The 21,653-nt window shown below is 39.7% G+C and overlaps 1 protein-coding gene across 4 annotated transcripts; it reads right to left on the reverse strand.

Moving 5' to 3' along the window:
* Window positions 1-582: 582 nt before the first annotated feature.
* On the reverse strand, window positions 583-21,645 carry rnpc3 (RNA-binding region (RNP1, RRM) containing 3). 4 transcript variants are annotated; one of them, XR_013488245.1, is made up of 16 exons: window positions 21,474-21,645; window positions 20,813-20,969; window positions 20,671-20,718; window positions 20,416-20,525; window positions 19,968-20,057; window positions 15,997-16,108; window positions 15,250-15,318; window positions 13,593-13,735; window positions 13,215-13,340; window positions 12,694-12,836; window positions 9,367-9,552; window positions 5,579-5,677; window positions 5,347-5,405; window positions 3,500-3,632; window positions 1,083-1,160; window positions 583-642 (listed from the first exon to the last, which is right to left on the reverse strand). XR_013488245.1 is itself a non-coding variant. In XM_033638143.2 (16 exons), exons 2-15 carry the CDS (start codon window positions 20,963-20,965, stop codon window positions 1,092-1,094), a joined length of 1,536 nt encoding a protein of 511 aa, XP_033494034.1. In that variant the 5' UTR covers window positions 20,966-20,969; window positions 21,474-21,639; the 3' UTR covers window positions 583-642; window positions 1,083-1,091. The 4 variants fall into 4 exon arrangements, 2 of the variants coding, with proteins under 2 accessions (XP_033494034.1, XP_033494035.1); XR_013488244.1 differs by having other exon boundaries at window positions 583-936; XM_033638143.2 differs by having other exon boundaries at window positions 5,583-5,677; window positions 21,474-21,639.
* Window positions 21,646-21,653: the final 8 nt, after the last annotated feature.

Raw genomic sequence — 21,653 nt, forward strand, 5'->3', positions numbered from 1 at the left:
CTGTCGTCAAACCACCAAAGTGCTGTAAAACGGAATCAAACCCCACTGTGTTTGGCCAGACGCTCACCACAGCAATTTAATGTTTTCCCGCTTTAGACGTCTTGAAGATCAGACATCACAAACTTTAATTTAGCTGAGATTGACATGCACCCAGTACACTCCCAGTATTGCTTACACCAAAAGAGGACAAAAACCAATTTGATTTCCAAATCTTCAGTTATGATGGCTGCTGAGGGGAGAAGTTCACCCTCCAAGGTTTACTCTCTATAATCACACAGATGGGGCCAGCCAGGGATTGTAAAGGTAAGCTAACCCAGTCCCAGCAATTTCCCACAGACTGCAGTCTGTTTGGTTTGTTTGCTGTCTCCTCAGGACTGTGGTTTTTCCACTGTGTTGACAGCCTACCATCTGCTGCAGAGCCAATCTAGATCTCATATACCTTCACCAGTCTGTGTTTACTCCGCTGCCAGGACTTTAAGTTTGGGACTAAAGATAATCAGTGATGATAGTTTGACTGAAGCGTACACAAAAATGGTGACACATGTTTAAAGCTTTGATTGGAAGAAAACATGACAAAAGTTATCTTAATAAAAATATTTTATTCAGCGATAAAAGAAGAAGACGACATCTGAGGACCATCACCTGAAATTCAGTCAAACAAGGCAGAGAGAAGTGTAAAGAGACGTTTGAGAGACTCTAAAATAGCACAGCTTTACAGACAACATACTGAGAGACACAATAAGCTACAGGAACAAAACATGGTACTCAGTCCTTTTAAATTTAGACTACATTATAGATCGAGTTGTTTCAAGTTCCAATTGTGCCACATTAACTACAAATAAACTGCCCCCGTTTTCTTTTGTGTTTATTTCCAAAGGATATGCCAGAATAAGGATACAAATGGTTCTGCTGGGCCACAATATCAAGCCATGGCATCTTGAATAAATAAAGTGTAAACACAAATGTAAAAATAAAACACCATTACAAGAATAATAAGGCTTGTTCTCTACATACAGAGCAGATCCACTATGGCTTAATGCTCTCTTTAGGCAGATCGCCAAATGCTTCAGTGTCTCACTCACTTGTTGAGCTCATCGTTGTTTTGGTCCTTTCTTAGTAGCTGTGTTGTCTTCCTTTGGTCGGGCAGATCTGGCAAATTGCTGTGAATTTACAGTTAAGGTCTGTAGGCAGGAAACATTCTCACGTGATAAAGCATCTTTCTCAGGCGAGGACCTACAGCTTCTTTAAAATTAATCAAAAATCGAATCCATACAGTCGATAGATCAGCTCCTTCCTCTGGTCCCATCAGTAATCCCTTCTACTATAAGTCTATTTTGGGCATCAACAAATGTATAAAGCCAATTTTAGCTCTTGGCACAAGTTCACAGACGGATAATCACAAGCTTCATATACTATCATGTAGTACTCCCAGAGTTGTATGCAGCAGCTCTGAGCCACAGGGCCCTCTTCTTTGTGACACTTGCTGCCTCATATGAATTTAATTTAAGAAAAGGTTGCAGCTGTTTGCTCATAAATGCCAGAAGACTACTGGCCAAAAATGGACCTTTTTAATAGCTCGGGTCTCCTTCTTTCCGGATGTTGGCTCACTTACTCGGTGACAGCTACTGTCATTCACAGATTGATACATTTTGCAGAGGTTTCACCGACGTCCCAGGTTAAATAAAAGAAGGGAGGGGATGGATGTGTGAAAGGCTGTCACGTAGTGCTGTCTCTTAATAAACCTGACACTTTAAACTACTTGCATTTCGTGCAGGTTTTTTTCTTCCAGCTCACTAATTTTAGTAGCAGGCTGTTTGAGGATTCTCTGGCAAGTGCCATACTGCAGTCTCTAGCTAGCACTGAAAAAATCATTATAGGGAATCTAAACTGGGACCGGCTGTCCTCTGCCTATGACTGCTTAAAAAGACATCTGTACCAAAATGAACCTTGCTCGACTTTATGATGCTCCAAATAGAATAAACCCCACCAAAACAATCCCAGTCCATCTTATAACACAGGTTCTACTTGCTACCTTTGAGCACACTTAGAGTAACATGTTCTCACGTTTCTTTTTTTACTGTACAGCACCTACGAAAACTAAACTAAAATTCAAAAGGACTCATGTTGGCTAGCTGCTGGTTGTCCCCATCCACCTAAGTTATAACCTCAGTTTTGATACATACGTAAGGCTGGCCTTTTTCTTTTTGTATAATTTTGTCATACGGATTACTGTAAATTTATCATGTTGATCTGTTCGGTATGACATCTATTGCACGTTTGTCCCTCCTGGAAGAGGGATCCCTCCTCAGTTTCTCTTCCTGAGGTTTCTACCATTTTTTTCCTGTTAAAGGGTTTTTTTGGGGAGTTTTTCCTTATCTGCTGCGAGGGTCCAAAGGACAGAGGGATGTCGAATGCTGTGAAGCCCTCTGAGGCAAATTGTGATTTGTGATATTGGGCTTTATAAATAAAATTGAACTCCAACAAGGATTCAGAGAGCAAACCTACACAATGGATGTGCAGAAAACAATACATGCATGTAAACTGGTGCAGTTTTATCTAAGCAATATACCATCTTAGAGCTCTATTTGTTCACTGTGCATCCAACATACTGCCTAAAAATCTATAAACCACTGTATTCCAGTTAGCAAATCAAATTTCAAGACTTCAACTCGCCTCTTAAATGTCTAAATGGTGCCTAAATGACAACCGTCACCTCACCTGGAACACCAGCTACATGTGGGATAACATCTCCAGCTAAATTACACTGCAGACTCTGAAGTTCATTCTTTGAAGTCAAAGACTAATATGCTGTCGCCAGGCTAATTGGTTATGGGATGCACATTAAAACGCCATCAAAATCAATAGCCTTGTTCCATTAGACAGGTTCAAAGGTTGATGTGCAATTATCGGTGTTGAGCTGAGGAAAAACAGGTGGCGGTTCAGGGCTGCCAGAAATTAGTCCTCATCCTCCTGAAGGCACGGAGGACCAAGGCCAACGACACATCTGTGAGGGAAGGTGTCCACCTCATAATCTTCACACACCACCTCCCACTGCCCCGCTGTGTATGTTCAGTGACATCTGATCTTGTGCAGTGGTATATACCAGGCCTAAATCTTTTCTTAATTAAGCACTTGTGAGATTCACTTTTCATATACTACAATTTACTGCCCCGAACTTGGTGAGCAAAGTGTTTATATCTCTTAATTTAATGTAAAATGCCCTGCTGCTGTGGAACAGGAGGTGGAAGTTGCACAAAAATTAAGTAACTTTGTTTTGTTTCCAATTAAATGTGTGTCCACTACCAGCTTAAGTTTGCACATGAATATTCCTCTTATTAAATAGGTTTTTATGAGTTATCTTAAAAAAAAAAAGTACCTGTAAAAAGAACAATTTATATACATCTTTGTGTCCAACACCTCCAAATAACCTAAGCCTGGATTTCCACTCCGTATAAAATCCTGTCCTCGTTTGATCTTGCGAGAGGGGGTAAAAGGATACGACGACGAGGGGTTTGTCATACAGAACGTAGCCATTGGTTTCCCGCAGGGCTTTCTCTGCACTCTGCTCACTGGGAAGTCCTACGAAGGCCTGCCCTTTCATCCGCCCCTCCTTCATTAACACAATGTCAAACCTGAGGAAAAAAAACACAGCAGGGACACATCATTATCACTCCGGGCTTGTGGCCTAGCAGAGTCAACCTTATACTGTAGCTTTTCAGTGTTACAAGAGGAAAAAGGGATCTGTTTCTGTAACCAGATGAAACAGAGGTTGTCAATTATGTGTCACTTTAACCAGAGAGTCTGCAGGTTTCTATTTCAAACAACTGATTTTTACTGATTTGCAACTTAAGCCAAAGTGAAGCAACTAGATGCGCAAATGTACATCTTATCATTTTGAAACGCTGTTTTTGTGTGAAAACAATTGCGTCCACAACTCTGCCCCCAGTGAAACACCTCAACAATATAAAAATATCCTCTTTTTTCCTCCAATTTTCAACTAGCAAACAATAAAACTGCATTATAGCCAACATTTACAAGGCGAAGGGCTGACGGGCTGACCCAATCATCATTTTATGAATGCAATGTCCTCTGACAAAATCACCATACACACAGGCTACAAACACAGCAACCTACTCGTCAGGTGCTTTCACAGCAATAACACTCAGGTGTGCACCAAAACAACCAGACCGAGACCTTCTTGAAGAGGTGGTCTCAGTCCGGTTACAAACAAACTCTGGTGCAGTTCATTTGTGGTGAGAACGTGTTCCGACCTGGATCTGAACCAACTGCAGTCACATGACACATTGTTTGGGTTAAACATGAGCATGTTACAGTCCTGGAGGATTATTAATGTGCACCTCCTCCTGTACTGCCTTAATATGCACATTCAGCACATCCAATGCATCAAAACATTGTTTTCTAGTTGGAGCCGCGCCTCGTTTTCAAACTGTATGGTTTGACTAAAATGAACAATGACAGCAATATAGTCCACGATGAGCAGCGCTAAAATCAACCTGCGTAGTTGTCCCTCCATTGTGACATTAGAAAGTGTCACATTTATCTTGCAAGTGTACTCTTCTTCAACGTTTGCTTTACTTCCTGGATTTTTCCCACATGGAAATTCTGACCAATCAAGAGCAGCTTTCTCGCACAAGGAATTTTATCTGATCCGCTTGTAAATGCTGCCGTGAGAACACGAATCAACTCTAGGCAATTATACAACTTTGTGACAAAATTAGTCCCTGATTCAGACCAAAGGAGACGACTCCAGGTCTGAAAGCACCGTAAGGTAAAAGTTTACATGTCACTGCTCAGTGAAGTCTGAGTTTGGTTGAAACGAGAAACGAAAACCTGCAGACTTTTGGGTCAAGCAAGGACATCTAACATTCTGCTAATACAGAAGTTAAGATTTATCTGCATTCATGTTTAATCATAAGAAATTCACAAACTGTAGAAACTCTCAAACAGTAAAAGAGGCACAATGTAGAGATGGGTTACCAAAGGACAAACTGTTTGTCTGGCAGAGCTGCATCTCCCTGTTTATCACCTACATCTGTGTTCAGAGTCTGGCCCTCCACTCAACATAAGCTCAGTTTGATGACTCAGGTGGAATATTCATTTGAAGTACTGCTGATGCACAAACATAAAATGTCCCTCATGATCTCCATGTCAGGTTAGATACTTATTAATAACACAACACACAGTCAGCATGAATTACTAAAAACTCTCAAAGGAAAGTGACAAATTGCCAGAGTCAAAAATAGCTTGTGGAGATGGGACAGAGTGAAGTGACACGCGAGCCATGCCGATGAGAAATCAAAATCATGTGGGTGGTGGTTTACATACATGTTTCTCTCGGCTTCTGACAAAGGGTTGACGTATCTCCCATAGATGTACTTCAGGTCCTGGAAGACAAATGATGAGAAATAATCAATATATGAATATGAATGCACCTCACTGCAAAATTAAACTCTGACATTTAAAAACACGCGATGACATGTCTTAAGCAATAAATTCAAACTCCAGAAAAGGCATCATATCCAGAAAAACCAAAGTGGGTCAAGTGCTATAAATGTACCTACTTTCTCTTCCACTTGCTTTGCAATATTCTTCACGTACAGTCTGCAGGTTGGCTCGCCAGGTTCATAATTTTTAAACACAGACATCCTTTTTATCTCTATTTTAAAAGAGAGAAGAAGAAAAAAACCTGATGCAAGGTGCATTTCAAAAACAGGTACAAAGGATCATCACAGAGCTGCCCGCACATACATAAGGGTAAATTCAAAGTCATTGCAACTCAATACCATCCACTCAATGTTTTATTTAAGACGGAGCAGACTGAAGAACCAGGCTAAGAGGTGCGCTGAGACATGAAAGCAATGATTACATGTTTGATCCCAACACCTTCCAGCCAGTTCATTTTAGATATGACTTGGCCCGATCATTCCTCAGCTAGTGTGTAGCATACCTTAATGGGAAACATGCCTGAACATTGTGTGTCAGTGGGATGGAGAACAAAGAATTACACTTAACACTACTCACGCTCAGCAAGTACACAAACTATGACGTAAAATACTAATTTGAATCATATAAGCTGCGTGTCAGGAAAACAAATTCTGATTGCCTGAAACTGTAAATGTGGAGAAAGTTAAATTGTTTCCACATGTACACTTCCAGATTTGTTCTCAGACTCGCATTATAGAAAACTATAACTGTCCTGTAATGTGAATTTACGTGGTGAAGAGTTGAGAGATTAAATTTAAGAACCAAAGCACTATTCAGACTGGGTGTTTTCATAAAAATGCAGCTGCAAATGTAACTGCAGTTACTCATTAATACTGCTCTAACAGGCTGAATATTAATGTTAATGGATGTATAGATATTAATATCAATTGTGGAGGGGCTTTTAATGGTTGCATTTAAAGAGTTGGAATATCTTCACTTTTACATCGTCGTCACACCAAAGTTGTACCAAGTTTATTACACAAGTTAAACCCTTCACTTTAACATGCTTAAACCTGCATTAACTGATTTTTTCTGCTATCATCAGGAAACACACCATTGATATCACCCTTTAAGTTAGTAATGCAAGCCAGTTAACAAAAAGTTGCCTGTTTGGACATTTAGTAGACATGAAATAACATTTACAGTCATGCTGAGTAAGGTCGCAACAGTGTGAGATTTTCGCGGTATGATAACTGTCTCAGAAAACACTGCGGTATTCCAGAATTATTAGTTTAGTTTATTTACTTTATTAATCCCCCTGAGGGGAAATTCTTAAATAAATAAAATTATTATTAATACTATCAGTCACGATGAGCCATAAAGGAATTAAAAAAGAAGGGTTTTTTTGGCAAAAAACCAAACACAAACTATTTTTTAAAATTAGAGTACGTGTAAAAAGTCTCCCTTTTGAAAGAAGATTGTTTGTCCAGTTACATTTTTTTCAATACCGTAGAAAAGCAAATGCACACGGTGTGATAACCACCAACTTTCAGGCTAAGGTATACCTTAAAACAAGTATATCACTGCAACCTTAATGTTGACCTTAGTGTTGAGTGGTCAGTCCAGCATTCACTCTCCTTTAAGCTTTGTTTTGGCCTTCATTAACTGCTATTCATCTATCTACTGTAATGCCTTGTTCAGCTGCCTAAACAATCGAGCTATAAATCAGCTCCAAATTGTTCAAAATTCAGCAGCTAGACTTTTGACCGAAGCAAAATGATCCTCACACATCACACCTATTTTGGCCTCCCTGCACTAGAATTCATTTTAAAGTTATTTTAATCACATACAAGGCTCTCAATGATTTGATGATTCAAGGGGTTAAATCGGGAGCAATAAAACAACACACAAAAAAATGTGCTGAAAGATGCTAAAATGCTCTGTAAGGCTGAGAGGAACTGCAGAGTGGGACAATAATTCCCTTTGGTTTGTCACTAGGAGAAATTCCTTACACAGTCACAGTAATTTGATCCATTGTTAAAATGAAATATTGATTAAAGCAGCTTAACCTTGTGACTAAAATCGCAGCGCAGTTTTATCCAATTCAAGGGTCTCTCTATTGACAATCCTTCACTTTAGGAAGGAAAGAGAGAAAAAACAAAGGAACTGACTGACAACCTCAGTTAAATATTGACCAACAATCTCAGTCATGTTGGTTTGAAAACAATTTCACCTGAGGTCATTTACACACATACCAGATTCAGATGACACTTAATCAATACAAATGATCATATTAAGATTACTAGGATTCCACTTTGCTTTGTGATCCTGTCTGAATGTGGCCAGAGGTAATAATCCACAACTGTTTTTGGTGAGACCGCTGGTAACGAGTGGTCACTGCTTTGATGTTTTGCACTCTGCACTGGGCTCTGTCCAACTATAACAAGGCACTAAAGACAGGCAGCAGCTAATTATCAACAGCAGGATTTGCAATTCCAAAAGCTGAACAACTATTTTACAACTCTCCTCGGTCCTCGTCATCTTGGGGTGATTATAATCTAACAAAGGTAATGCTGATGTTTAACTTTTTAGGACTCGCTCTTCTTTCTCTGAGGGATCTCTCAGATTCTCTAGTCAAGTTTGATTCTCTGCAGTTGGCACTAGTCTATTTTCTTCAGCCATGACGGCTCTTACTGCTCAAACTAACTGCCAAATTTCTCTAATATGCATTTCAAACAAACCACTGTTGCTGCCTCCATTCTCCCTGCATCTCTTCTACACAGACCAGGATTTGTGAGGATAGAAGAAGAATGTGATTAAAAGAAAACTGGCATTTGCAGCCATGTCTTTAAGTGTATATGTTGGTGTAGGTGCATGTATATTCTTATGTTTTAGTAGTATCACTTTTGTTTTGTATTTTCTGCACCTTGGAAAATACTTTGTGCTTTCGGCCTGAAAAGTGCTCCACAAATAAAGTTCTTCTTATTATTTTCATTATTAAAATTATTTTCTTTTTAAGTTGACATGGTTGCTGTTGCACGGTATCAATCTGCACTGCACAGCATCAAAATAAAACGTTTGTTTATGTTAAACAGAAATGTCTAATCATTAATTCCTTATATTATTCAGTGTTTCCCTCAATTTTAAGAAATTAAAATCTAAGATGTTTCTTTTTTTTTTTTACCTCCGGCCCTGACACACCAAGCTGACAGTCCACTGTTGGTCAATGTCAGGCTGTCGGTGAGCATGTGTTGCCCTAGTTTTGCGGTGTGCTCTGCATCGTTGCCACTAGTTGGCCCTATTTTTTCCAGCTGATTCAGCATGTTTTACTGGCGCCAAAGACGGTGGCACCCATTGGTGTACGAAATGACTCTGATTGGCAGATCAGCTCAGTGCACGAGAAGAGAAACAAAAGTGAGGAAACGGCTAAAGGATGTGAGATCGAAACCAGCCTGTTATGTTAGGTTTGAATTTTTTTGTTTGCCAGCGTGCTGTAAATATCCTTTGTTCTTTTAACACTCGGTTCTGTTGCTAACTGGTTAACTAGCATCTTGAATCCGTCCTGTCAGTCTTCAGGTTTTCCAGTTCTAATGATGAATTCAGACTACTGCCACCTGCTGGTATGGAGTTATATTTCCTCTCACAAAGACGCAGAACGGAAGTGCTAGTCGGTCATTGGCTGTAGTCTTTGCGGTGTGTTCAAATGCAACTGAAGCCAGTGTGTCTAGTCCTTAAGACCAGTTCTGCTGGTTGCTTCATTAGCTAAGAGCAATGATATTACTTTCTTGCTGCTAACATCCATATCTTTAGGGTGGGAGTAAATGGAAACCCTTACAGTACATCCACACAAAAAATGGAGGACGCATGAAAACTCAGTACTAACCACTGAGCCTCCATGCTGCTTAAAAAGATCCTGTTTACCATCTCTTGATAGTCGTCCTTTCTCCAGCTCCTTTCTGGAGATGACATCTTTGGGGACATCATCATCATCGTCGCTGTCTTCCTCTTGCTGTTGTAACGCCTGGGTGCTGGGGTAAAGCTTCCCAAAACCTTCTGCCTCTGCCACCTCCTGACTGCTGCTGGGGGCAAGCTCCCTTTCATCCACGTCTGAAAGGGGTACACACAGTTTGTTAAAGGAATTTCATGGACCACATTAAAAACAGTTTATCAAACTGTTACATTTATTTTGGCAACAACATTGGCAGCAGTTTGGCGGTATTTCAAATTATGTGTGCTAAGTTGCTGGATTGCTTTATGATTAAAAAAAAAAAAAAAAAAAAAAAAAAAACAGGGAGAGGACACTCTCCCTCCAGCACAAATACAGATGGAAGTTTTCAAAGTGTCTAACAATAGCAGATGGTGAAGTAATCACTTCCACAATGTTTATCCTCTTCAGTAAACCAAACAAGCTCAGGATGGGAGAGTGGAAGCAAATCCTCTTGGTCACAATTAGTTTAACATGTTGATGTTTAAAATTTCTAACCGTGGCATCATTATAAACTGATTGAGTTGAAAATAATTTCTTTGTCAGGGTTTAATACGATAAACGCTGTCCTTTGGCAGAAATGTTTGGGTGAAATTGGTTGCGCTGATAATTGAAAGAAGACGGTCTCGAGAGTGAGGCGTAAGCACATTCAGTCTATGTCAAATAAAGAACTGTAATCAAATCAAAATCCATTCCTGTTTTGCAAACATGAGTTTGAAAGGCAGTGGGAAGGATAACTCTTGACAGACTTTTGAGGAGCATGCATGCGCACACACACGTTGTAGATGGAATTACTAAGAGCAGTGAGCCTGTACAAATCCGAGGAGGGGGAAGGAAAAAAAAAAAAGCTTGTCATCCACATAAGGTGTATGTGTGTGTGCACTGGAGCAAGAAGTGCTGGGGAGCTTTTCTGATACACTCTCGGCAGAGAACTAGATCACTGCTTTCAAAATTATCCTCCTCCTTATCTGTCCCCCACCTCCCCTTTCCATTTAAATAGCTTGTTTATCGGATCACACACACACACACCCCTTCCCCAAAACAAGACTAATCCAAAAAGCCACCTGTCATAGTTTATCTTTCCCCTGCCTTTAGGAAATCTTTTGTGTTTGACTTTGAGATCTATTTTACTTCTCAGGGGCTTGCCAGGGAGTGAAGTTGTAGCTAGAGAGAAGGGAGATAAGGCAAACAGGGAACTGCACAGCTGACAAGTAACACAGACTGTGCCCCCAATGACATTTTCCTCATACAGATAATGGTAAAATCTTTTTGGTGCGAGTTTCTGCTGTGATATACTGCTGTGTAACACTTGGCTCTGACTTCACCCATGGTAAGGGCTTTAACTTATGTCAATAGGAGTATCAAACCCCCTCCTGCTTCAAAGTGATAATAAACATGATGTATAGTAATAATCAAATCCTTACGGTGCCTTTCTGGCTCAAAAGAGACGATATAGTGCACTTTTTATACAGATCCTCCAATGTATGTGCAGACTATAGTCCTGGTCTGATTTACTTTTACTAGCCAGCTGTAAAAGACTGTAAAAGAAGCCTTTTTGTTGCTTCTTTATGCAAGTTCCTTCCCAAGATGCATATAATCAGTAACAGATAAGGAAACAGTGGACGTTATTTGAAATTAAAGCTGAAACTTTGAGTAAATTAATCCATAAATCAGTCGACAAGAAATTAATTGGAACCTATATTGATAATCAAATAAATATGTAAGTACATTTTTCAAATGTGTGTTTTTCCACTATTTTCTGACTTTGAATAAACCAAGCGATTAATGGATTAATTCAGGAAATAGTCCAGCAGTCAGGTGAATGAAAATACTTGTTAGCTGAAACTCTAGCTAGAAACTCAGATCTCAATGACGGGGCAAGTGCAGACCTGATTTGACATTACTTATGGTTTGCCTCTCGTAAAGTGATATCACATAACCCAGAGGGAAACTTTATTCTAGTCATGATAGTTATGTCACAACAAATAATGGCAGATAAAGCCAGAGTAAGGACTGGATTATGATAATTTGCATTTTTGTACAGGTATTTTTAGCACTTAATGCTATTCATTTATCATTTTTTATTTTAATTATTGTTATGTTTGGTGTATAATGTCCATTTGTTTATGTACTATACTACGCATATGTATGTTGTATTTTTTATGGCTGCAGCATGGGTGAAGAGCCCAAGACGAATTTCTCACCTTGTAGAAAAATGAAGTTAATCTTGAATCTTGAATGATAAGTAATTTATCAGTAGAATAATAATCGTTTGTGTTTTTTTATTTCTATGATTGATGGCTTTTCTCAGACAAATGCTACATATCTACTAATTCAAGGATCTTAAAGCTACAGTAGGTAACTTTTTTAAGCAAATAAGACAATTTTTCTGTTTGTTTTAACTGTGACTTTATCCTGACAGCAGTGCATGAGGCAGATAAAAAAACATGCTCCTCTGCCTCCTCTTAGACCCCATAAATGCATTTACAAGAAACACAAACCAACAGATCAGAGCCGAGTCTGATGCAGCTTCAATCATGCCAATCACTGCTCATGAACTGCAGTCAAACTGTCAAAGTAGGCAGTGCTCATTAAATATGAATCAACATTGTGTTACTGCATTGCCTTTTTCTCACCTCAAATGTTTTCAGAAACATAGTTTAGTGTACTGTTTAACTGTAAAATGAGAAAGTTTGCTCAGGCTGGTAAAGCTGATGCTTTACTTTTGGCTTGACTGTTTTCAACCAGGTGGTCGGGTCACAAACTCTCATTTTATAGCTAAACAGTACACTAAAATATGTTTCTGAAAACACCTGAGGTGAGAAATAGGCAATGCAGTAACATAATCTTGGTTCATACTTGATCAGCAGTGATTGACATCTCTTGTCACTGGCTAAATCTCTTAAAGTCTGAAAACTGAGCCAAGCGAAAGTCCGAAAGACCACTAAATTACAATATGCTCAAAGTTTACGATTGGATTTTTGCCCACTTACGCCAAAATTAAACTGCTGACCGCAGCATTAAATGTTAAATGTTGCTGCTTTGCTCTGTTTTAAATCATTATGAACTATTGAAGTATTTTTGGGGTTTTGAACTGCTGGTCAGTCAAAGCAAGAACTTCAAACACATCACCTCGGGCTCTGGGAAATTGGGATGGACATTTTTCTCTGTCATCAAAATTAATTAAAAAAAAGATCAATAGACTACATAAAATCACAAGCTGCAGGAAATGGGTATCTAAGGTCAAACTAGGGAGCCTTTACCTTTGCCTTCTTCATCAGGCTGACCCGGCCCACTTCCTTCCACTATGGCTGCCACCTCTGGAACCGAAATGTGGAATTCAATTTTCCTGTGGCCGGCGGGGTGGGGCTGCTCAAACACATCGGAGGGCTGCAGCATCGGAGCACTGAGTACAGAAGAGACAATCACAACTCCCCCTCAACAGCAGCCTCTAAAAAGTACCCACAATAAACCTGGCTCCTGAGCGGCTTAAGGGCTGGGATATTTTGTTCTGGTCAACCAGAGATATTTCCCAGTCCACAAACATGCAGCCTGGAGACACTGAGGGGTGGTGTGTGTATTTATAGTTTAGAAACAGAGTTTGTGGTCCGTCATTAAGGGAGTGTGTGCATGTGTGGTGCTGAAACAATAAGTCTCTGAGCCACAAAAGGCTGTCTTTATGAGGAAGACTTATTGTCTGGAGGTTTTTGTCCTCCTTTTTTAGCTGCCTATGAATACTGTCTATGCTTGAGGACTGTGACATGCATGAGTGCCTTTGGCATACCTCTGAGAGTCTGGTTTGGGAGCATAGAGTAGATCCTTGATCTTGGGCTTCTTTCTCTTTGAAGCTGTTTTTGGTCTCAAGGGTCTCTTGCACGCTTGGTTGACCAGGCCCATCAGACGAACAATCCTGAAATAAAGCAAGCATAGGGAATAAGGGAAAAAATGTCTACCTTGGACAAAAAATTGCTCACCCATTGGAATTTAAAGACGTTTCCCTTCAAGCCACTTGTGCTTCTTGAAACATTATTACTTCTGAATGATACATTAACACACTGGATCGAGTGGCAGCGGAAACATGACGCAAAACAAAATGGAAGTCAAGTCTTTGTCCTCATGAAAATGTTTACGCAGCAACGACTCCTCTCTAACAGCTCCTCACCTCTCCTTGTCTTCTTCATCCCCACTTTCATACTCAGACTCCTCTCCACTGGACAGCTCCATCTCCTCCTGTGGTAAAGGTGGGTAGTCAGGAGGGAAGGGAGGAGGCATGGGGATGGGTGGTGCAGGAGGCAGCAGCTCAAACTGCAGGAGACAAAAACATGGCTTAGCTTACAAATGCCCCTGGGTTCCTCTGACAGGTTTCACAAGTGTGGTCTTTGCAAAGGTACCTGGTAAAGATGAACTGGTTTGCAGAGAGCAGAAGTGATAGAATTATTAAGGCATGGCTGCCACATGTTTATTATCACAGCATGGAGAATTGATATCAGGTGTTTTGAGACTTATGCAAAGTGTTCAAATATTACCCACACCAATAATAAATGACTGTGGTGAGTGGTGTAGTTTACAGAACTCTATCTGACGATAATTTATCCATTAATTTGATAATTATTTCCTAAAGGAATCATTTAGTTAATGAACTGCTGAAAATTTGTGAAAAAGTGCTCATCACAATTTCTAAGAGCCCAAGGTGACATCTTCAAATTGCTTATTTTGTCAGAAAAGCAGCAGACAAGTTATTTTACACTCATGCAAGACAAAGCAAAACAGTAAATCTTACCCTTGAAAAGCTGGAACAAGCAAATGTACTGCTGATAAGACATTTTTCCGTCAACCCTCTGAGAAACTTGACCTCTCTAATGACCTATTTTGACCTCTTGAATAATCATAGCTGCATCGCACTTAACAACCACAAACTAGAGACCTTGGGCATTTAGAGCAAGTATCACCAGCCACTCACTGAAAAATGCAGTTCTTACAGTAAACTCCAAATGTCTGAAGTTTTTTACTCAAAATCCAAGCATGGATTTTACTGTGGTGTGTCTCAAGGTTTTGGTGTCATAATGTGGTATTTTGGAGGGATTTTTGACGACTTATCAATCCTTGAGTGGTGATTAACAATTATGTTTGTACCAAATCTGTGTAACAAATGGTATCAACCAAAAAAATGCTGCAACAACTTATGAGGCATAAGTGAGCCTGCAAATGGTCATCATATACTTTCATCATAATGTTCTAACGATCCCTGCTTTCACCACCTCCGTGTGGCATCTACTGTTGACCTACTGTCTCCCCCTAAATTACAAAAATTGATCTATGGTGGGTCTCAAAGGGTTAACTGGCATTTTCAACCTCCCTTCAAAAAGAGCAATATCTATATATGCACAATTTTAGACTTAAACACATGCCAGAATACAAGCTTGTCCACTGTCTGCCTTCAGTACTCAGGGCTTCCCATGTACTTGCACACAGTCCCAATGCTCACACACAAAATTAAATGTCTATTTTAACACTTAATCTTAAGCAAAACATCTGCACTGATTTCAGTAAATGAAAAGATGGTTAGTGGCACAGAAATGGAGTCACCAAAACCCCAGAGTGTTACTAAATCAATAAGCCACTAATTGTTGAGAGTCCTCTAATGCTGGGAGCTGGTTAACCTCAATAGCTGAGTTCCTTCCTTGTATACATCTTCCCCCTAAATACTGCCCCTCTATATAACACCAGTTTTCTTGTTTTACATCAAACTACTTAAATCCAAACCAAACTATTCAGGCATTTGCCTGTTTTTCTTAATCCAACAGTATTTACAAGCTTACCATAGGGGGTCTGGCAGTGACCGGGCCAAACGGACATGGTAAATTCATCTTGTTCATCAGATGTAGTACCTGTATAATGGAGATATGGGTATCAGAACAGTGATGGTTGTATCTAAAGATTCGTACCAAAAGCTGACTGGGAGCTGGTAATATAAATATACTGCCTCTCAAACAGGCAGCCTGTAACTCGAGCTCCATATGTAAAACAGATTGCAAGGCTTTTGCATTTTCATTTAAAATACAAGGATCAAGGTGAGATTGAGGCTGAAGTGAGATACCAGCAGTGAGGCTGAGCATGAAGGCAGCTCCTCTGCAACACACTAGCACCACCAAGACGCCAACGCTGGAAGTAGCAGTGATGAAAATCAAGGCAGCACGGCTCCCAGGGAAATGTTAAACCCATAACTCATGCCTCCCACTTATGGTTTATTATTAATACTTGCTCCCCAAATTGAAATTTAAAAGGCAAATGTTTGCTGTTTGATCTTTAAGAGGTTGGATGCAGTTCAAAAACCTCTGGGATATTCATATTTCCATTTTACAATATGAATCTGAAGGCTAGAAATGTTGTCACATTTGCATTTTTTTGTACAAATTCCCACTTTCCAAAAAAGGAAATACAGGGACAATATGAAAAGATCCAAAAATACAAACACAATACACACAGATGACCAGCATATGCATATCAAAGCTGTGCAGGTATTGGACAAAGAATAAAGTGATGTAGAAGAAGCAGTATTTACTCACTTGAACATAAAACTTTGGCACACTGATGAGGGCATGTGTTATATTTGTCAGAATGCCATTAGAAGGTGGTGGGTATAAATATTTCAAAGAGGGATTCAATTGAAATTTCAACCTGTGGAGAAGGAGTAAGAGGAAAAAACAAAATTACTTTAAAAAGAAACTGCGTAGCTGCGACTCACTGCCTAAAACACAATATCCTCCTCACTTAACAACTCACAAAATATGTCAAAATAATGGAGACACATGAATATGTGGTCCAGCCGGTGAGCTTTAGCGAGGCAGCTTATTCTTTAGATGACAAGCACTCAGCCAACAAAATGTGAAACCCAGCCATTAAGGGACGTTGGGACCAGCAAGCCATGTCAGCACCAAAGCTTGTCCTCGTGTAATAATAACTTTTATAAGCCAAGACTCGGCATGGCACAAGAGAACAAATCTAAATCTACTGAGGCCTAATAAACAAAGACTTAAGGTGGGGTACAGTGTATGTTGTTTAATCTGCCACTTGGCTAGATGACAAAGAAATCTGTTAGCAGTACTGCTGGGATGGAGAAGAAGGAACTGGCCAATATATAGTTCAGTTTTGGAATTAGCATGTAACTGAGGATCAGGGAGATAAACAATACACTTCTGAAATCAGTTTATTGAAGAACTGTATTAGAAGATGAGGCTGTTGCAGGCAATGTTACAAATCATTGTAACTTGATGGTATACCTTGGTTTGTCAGGTATTTTACAGCACAGGATTCTGTCCAGTTATGCAACTCATTAGCAAATTTTCAATACATTTTTCCAGAAACCTTATACATCAACACTATATATATCCATTTGTGACATAAAACTGTATAGACCAGGGTTGGGCAATGTCTACTAAACAGGTATATGACAATGTCCACAGTGAAACGTCGCTGTGAACATTGTCATATATAATTGATTGACGATTATACTGTTGTTAGCACCAATCTGCACCACCTAACCCACAAAAGAATGCATTAACCAACCACCAAAACCCAAGCCGACCAACTTTATGCATTATAGTAGCTCAATTGTCAGGGCTGAGGACTGAGACAAGGACAGAGTGATGCGTAGTGCGTGGTGTGTTTGATAGAGTGACAGTGAGAGGGGAAGACAAGGTGGAAGGTGGACTATTGCACAATGACACTGTCATTGACCCAATCGGCCTATCCCTCATATAGACCATGATTTTGTGTTTTTTTAATATTATCAATTCCCTAATAAGGTAGTAAAACTGATACTAGCTAAGCAGACAGGCTACAATTTCCACTGTTGCTTGTTCACTGCTGGAAATGCTGGGTAGCCTTAAGGGGTGGTTGTATACATTAGCAGTGTTCCCAGTACTGAAGTGACAGTACTTCAACATAGTTTTGCAAAGTTTCTAGGGCTGCCCCCTAATGGTCGACCATATGTTAGTCGACCAGAAAGGTCATTAGTCGGCAAGATTTCATTGTTGCTTGGTTGCAGAAAAAAAAAGAGGAAAATAAAACAAACGTGTCCGACCATTTTCCAGGTGGTTAAAGATGCGGCATGTAGACGGCCTCTAATTTCCAGGGCTGGTACCTGCGGTTATTCCACAGGCTAGTTAATAACGTGTCGGGCAGGAAATCCAAAGTGTGGGATCATTTTGAGAAGGTGAAGGACGAACCCAAGGTGATATGTAAACTCATCTTCATTGGTCGACTACAAACATGATGTATCATCTGAAACATGGAAGTAGCTACATGCCCATTACCCCACAGCGTCATTAACTGGCGGCTCGCTCAGTGTGTGACGTGCACTTGTAGATAAAATATAGGCCTATATTAATGAAGGTTTTGTATTTATTTATTTAGTACAGTTTTGTATTTCTCTGTAATGTAGCACAGTGTTAACAATGTTACTGATACTATTCTTTCTCACACCTTCAACTCAAACCATTGTGTTGCCCCGCCCAAAATATATCATTTAATTATTACATTAATATCATAAACATGCGGGCGAGTAGTCGACTAATGGCCCTAAATGATGACTATTGATCAACTAGGAAAATTCTTAGCTGGGGGCAGCCCTAGACGTTTCACTGTAGTGTTGCAAACATTCATCGGCAGCATAATGACACAGAAACAAACCCTCCCTGAAAATATTATGTTGTTTTAACAATCACTGTGTGTTGGATTTTAAACATTTAAGACTGATTCAATTTCTTTTAACAGATCGATGGAGCAAAGTCTGCATAATTTTATAACTGATACATTAATGTAATAAATGAATCACTACATCCAAATGAAAACATTTATTAAAATCAAGCATTTTTCATTAGAAACAATGTAACTTTCAGACATCAAGCTTTGCTTCTTTGTTTTGTCCCTAAATATATTCTTTCTTGCCTGAATAAAAAAGTCTCTCAGTAGTATTTTAACTTTCGTACAACAGAACTCTCTAATACAAAGAATGAAAAATATATTTGCAGAGACTTGTATGGAATTCAATCACGATATCTCATTAGATTTGTTTCCAATTATGGGCTTCCGATAAACAATCAGTGTGGTATTGATCCATGCTACAAATGCATAATCAAGCAAGCAAACTGAATTGTATCATGATGTGGTGAACACTACTGGGAGGTCCAGATTTCATTTTAGCACAAGGCAGGATAGACTGTCAGTACTGGAGCGAGAGGTATCAAAGACCACCTGGTCCCACCAACTGGCAGGACAGACGGCCTGTCAGGCGCTCAATGGCGGCCTGACCATCTAATTGGACACAAGGCCACTGACAGCTCCTGACTACTGCTCTCAGATTCTCATCCAGGTTTACTGTCAGCTAGCCTCCAGGCTGCCTCCTCCACACACATATACTGACAACACAAGGTTTGGACAGCATGTATCATTCATGCATATTTAATTGTATGTGGTATCATATGGGTGGGTAATGACTTGGTAATTGGAAATGGGAGCTGTCACCAAAGTGTAGAATGTAATAATATTGTTTGTTTTAACCTAACAAGAGAGGATAAGAACAAATACTAAAATTCAACATTATGTCTTAAAGTAATACTTCGCTCCCAAGATGACTATCTGTGTATCAATTACACACCCTGTGTTTCATTGAATTCCAGAAGAAAACTTTTTCTTGCAAGTCTCCAGTGAATGAAGAATTTAAAGATGGCAAAAATTCTTGAGGAATTAAAATCACAGGCGATCGTGTAACAACACCAAAACTATCAAAACATTAGTTTACAAACTCTCACACAACTCCTTCAGTATAATCCAAGTCTCATGTATCCAGTCATATGCTCAGGGACAAGGAAGCCGCTGGTCTACCACTGCCTTGATCGGTAGCCTGTGTTATCATCTGACCTTGGTGAATCCGAACTAACCCTTTAAAACACCTAAGTCGCACAGTAACACAAACAAACTCCCAATCGAGGCAGCAGTCAAGCAGCAGCTCCCGTGTTCAGCAAAGTAAAATTGCTGTTTTTGTCAAAGTCTGGCTTTTACTCCCTGTTTGAACGGGCTGTCTGGGAAGTACTGAGCATACAATTAGACTTGGATCATACCGCACAAGTTGTGTGGGTTTGTAAATGCATGTTTTGACAGTTATCTGTTGTTAAAAACTCGGACCCTGTTAACTTAAATTCATCAAGAATCTTCTCTGATTTGGATTCATCGTTCACTAGAGGCATGTGAGAAACTGTTTTCTTCACATATTCAACATAACACAGGCTGATGATCCTTTGGGGGCTAAATATTCCTTCAAGTATAACACACACAAACCCACTTGCTGTGTACAACTGAGGCATTTAAATGTCAGTGACTTTTGTGCAAGTGACCTTACAAATCTATCAGCCAAACAACAAATCATAAAAACAGAATGCCCTTTCCCATTCAGCAATTCAGAATCAGCACATCAAGATTTGCTCATATCATACCAGCGCTTTCAAAATCTGCTTATGGATATACATTCAACACTCACCCAAGGCCAGGTGCAATGCCCGTCTCAATGAGGGGAATATTTGGCTGCTTGGTCTCTTGTTTCTTTTCCTCTTTCCTGTCACGTTTACCACTGTAGGAACAAAAGTAAACATGTTACAAGAGGGGTTCAACTGCAGCTCCTACCCTTGATTGGTACTGGGTGATGAGAATAATTACTATGTATAGATTTCACTCCACAGCATGTTTAAATTTCACTTTGATCAGGTCAATCTGATTAAATATCATTTGCTAATAAAATCCCTTTGTGGAAAATCATTTCTGGTCTGTGGAGCACATACAAGATGATCTTTAATTGGCACAACCGACACCAATGTCTGGCTCTATCTCACAGGTTAGAAGCCCATACATGAGGTGCAAAAGTATCTTTTCTGATACGACAGTATGTGCAGATCAAGTGTGTCTCAATTCATGTGATTGCAGCATCTTACCTGTCTGACACTGGTGGGTCCTTTAATACGGTCACATGATCTTCGCCTTTTGCAAACTCAACAACCAGTGTGCGACCAAGAATCTCTAACTGATGGAGCCTGCTCAAAGCCTAAAACAGATGTAATGGGGATTAAACATCATACAAGACAGATTTAGATATAATTAGATGACGTCTACGAAACTTAGCTTGAGCGTTTGCAAGCAAAGCTTTTCTAAAGTGTCATAAAACTACAGACACTATATGAATAACTTACTTTTGCTGCTGACTTCTCACTTTTAAAGCTTGCAAAGGCTGCGTGTTTCTGTGGAAATAAAAAAGTCTGCTCAGAATGGACAGCAACTAAAATGAATTTCAAGAGGTAAAGGCTCACTAGGTGTGAGTGAGGCACAACCTACCAAACGACCGGTGTTCGAGAAAACCCTGACAGACTCAGCTCCAAAATATTTTAAGAGGTCTTCTTTCTCATCCCGGCTGAGCTCAGCTGGTAGGTGGCGAATAAGCAGAGTTTTATTGGCGCCTGTTTGGACCAGGTCCTCATTCTTGTCCATCTTCCTGTAGGACAGCAGGCAGAGAGATCCCACAGTTAAACAGATTACAGACAACTCAGCAGACCAGAAATTTGAAGCCTCTTTCAATTTAATACAAACGAATACAACAATCCTGCCATGAGTACTAAGCTCAAACTCAATTTTTAATCGTTGGTGACACTGTCTTGTTCGATCCCCGACGCAAACGAGGTGGGATAAATATTTGAAACATTATCAGCACAAGGTTAATAAGAAGTATGCAGTCATTCTTACACGTTATTACCGTTAACTTGCTGTAAATCGTGTAATTTTTAAAATGAGCGCTGCCGAATTAAAGAACAAATACTAAAGATGTTTTAAATATCTGAAGTCATGCTCTAAGAGACGTGTAAGATTTTCAAACAGCAAGGCAGAGTTAAATTGACCTTTCTTTGAACACAGAACCGTGCTGCAGCTACACTGGGCTAGCATCAACATTAGCATAGTGCTAAAAAAGCTAACTTGGAGCAAATTCCCAAATTGGCCTTACCTTTTTAATTTTCTATTTCTAACTTTAAATCATCTTCTGACTCCGATACGTTAAATGCAGCGACAAATATACACACGTAGTGTTTAAGCAAATAATTCAAAGCTCAAGTGAAATGTTTTGTAGCATATCTGCCGGCTACACTCAGTAAACATTTCCACTTCCGCCCGCCTCTTCTTCGTC

Source organism: Epinephelus lanceolatus, chromosome 20 (assembly GCF_041903045.1).
Source record: "Epinephelus lanceolatus isolate andai-2023 chromosome 20, ASM4190304v1, whole genome shotgun sequence".
Lineage (NCBI taxonomy): Eukaryota > Metazoa > Chordata > Actinopteri > Perciformes > Serranidae > Epinephelus > Epinephelus lanceolatus.

Bases quoted from the DNA above. Each gene is read 5' to 3' on its own strand.
- rnpc3 (XM_033638143.2), bottom strand. From the start codon at position 20,965: ATGGACAAGAATGAGGACCTGGTCCAAACAGGCGCCAATAAAACTCTG. The intron at 16,109-19,967 runs GTGAGTGTTGAA...CCTTCTCCACAG, and splicing joins GGCATTGCACCTGGCCTTGG to GTTGAAATTTCAATTGAATC. The intron at 9,553-12,693 runs GTAAAGGCTCCC...TACCCCTTTCAG, and splicing joins GCCTGATGAAGAAGGCAAAG to ACGTGGATGAAAGGGAGCTT.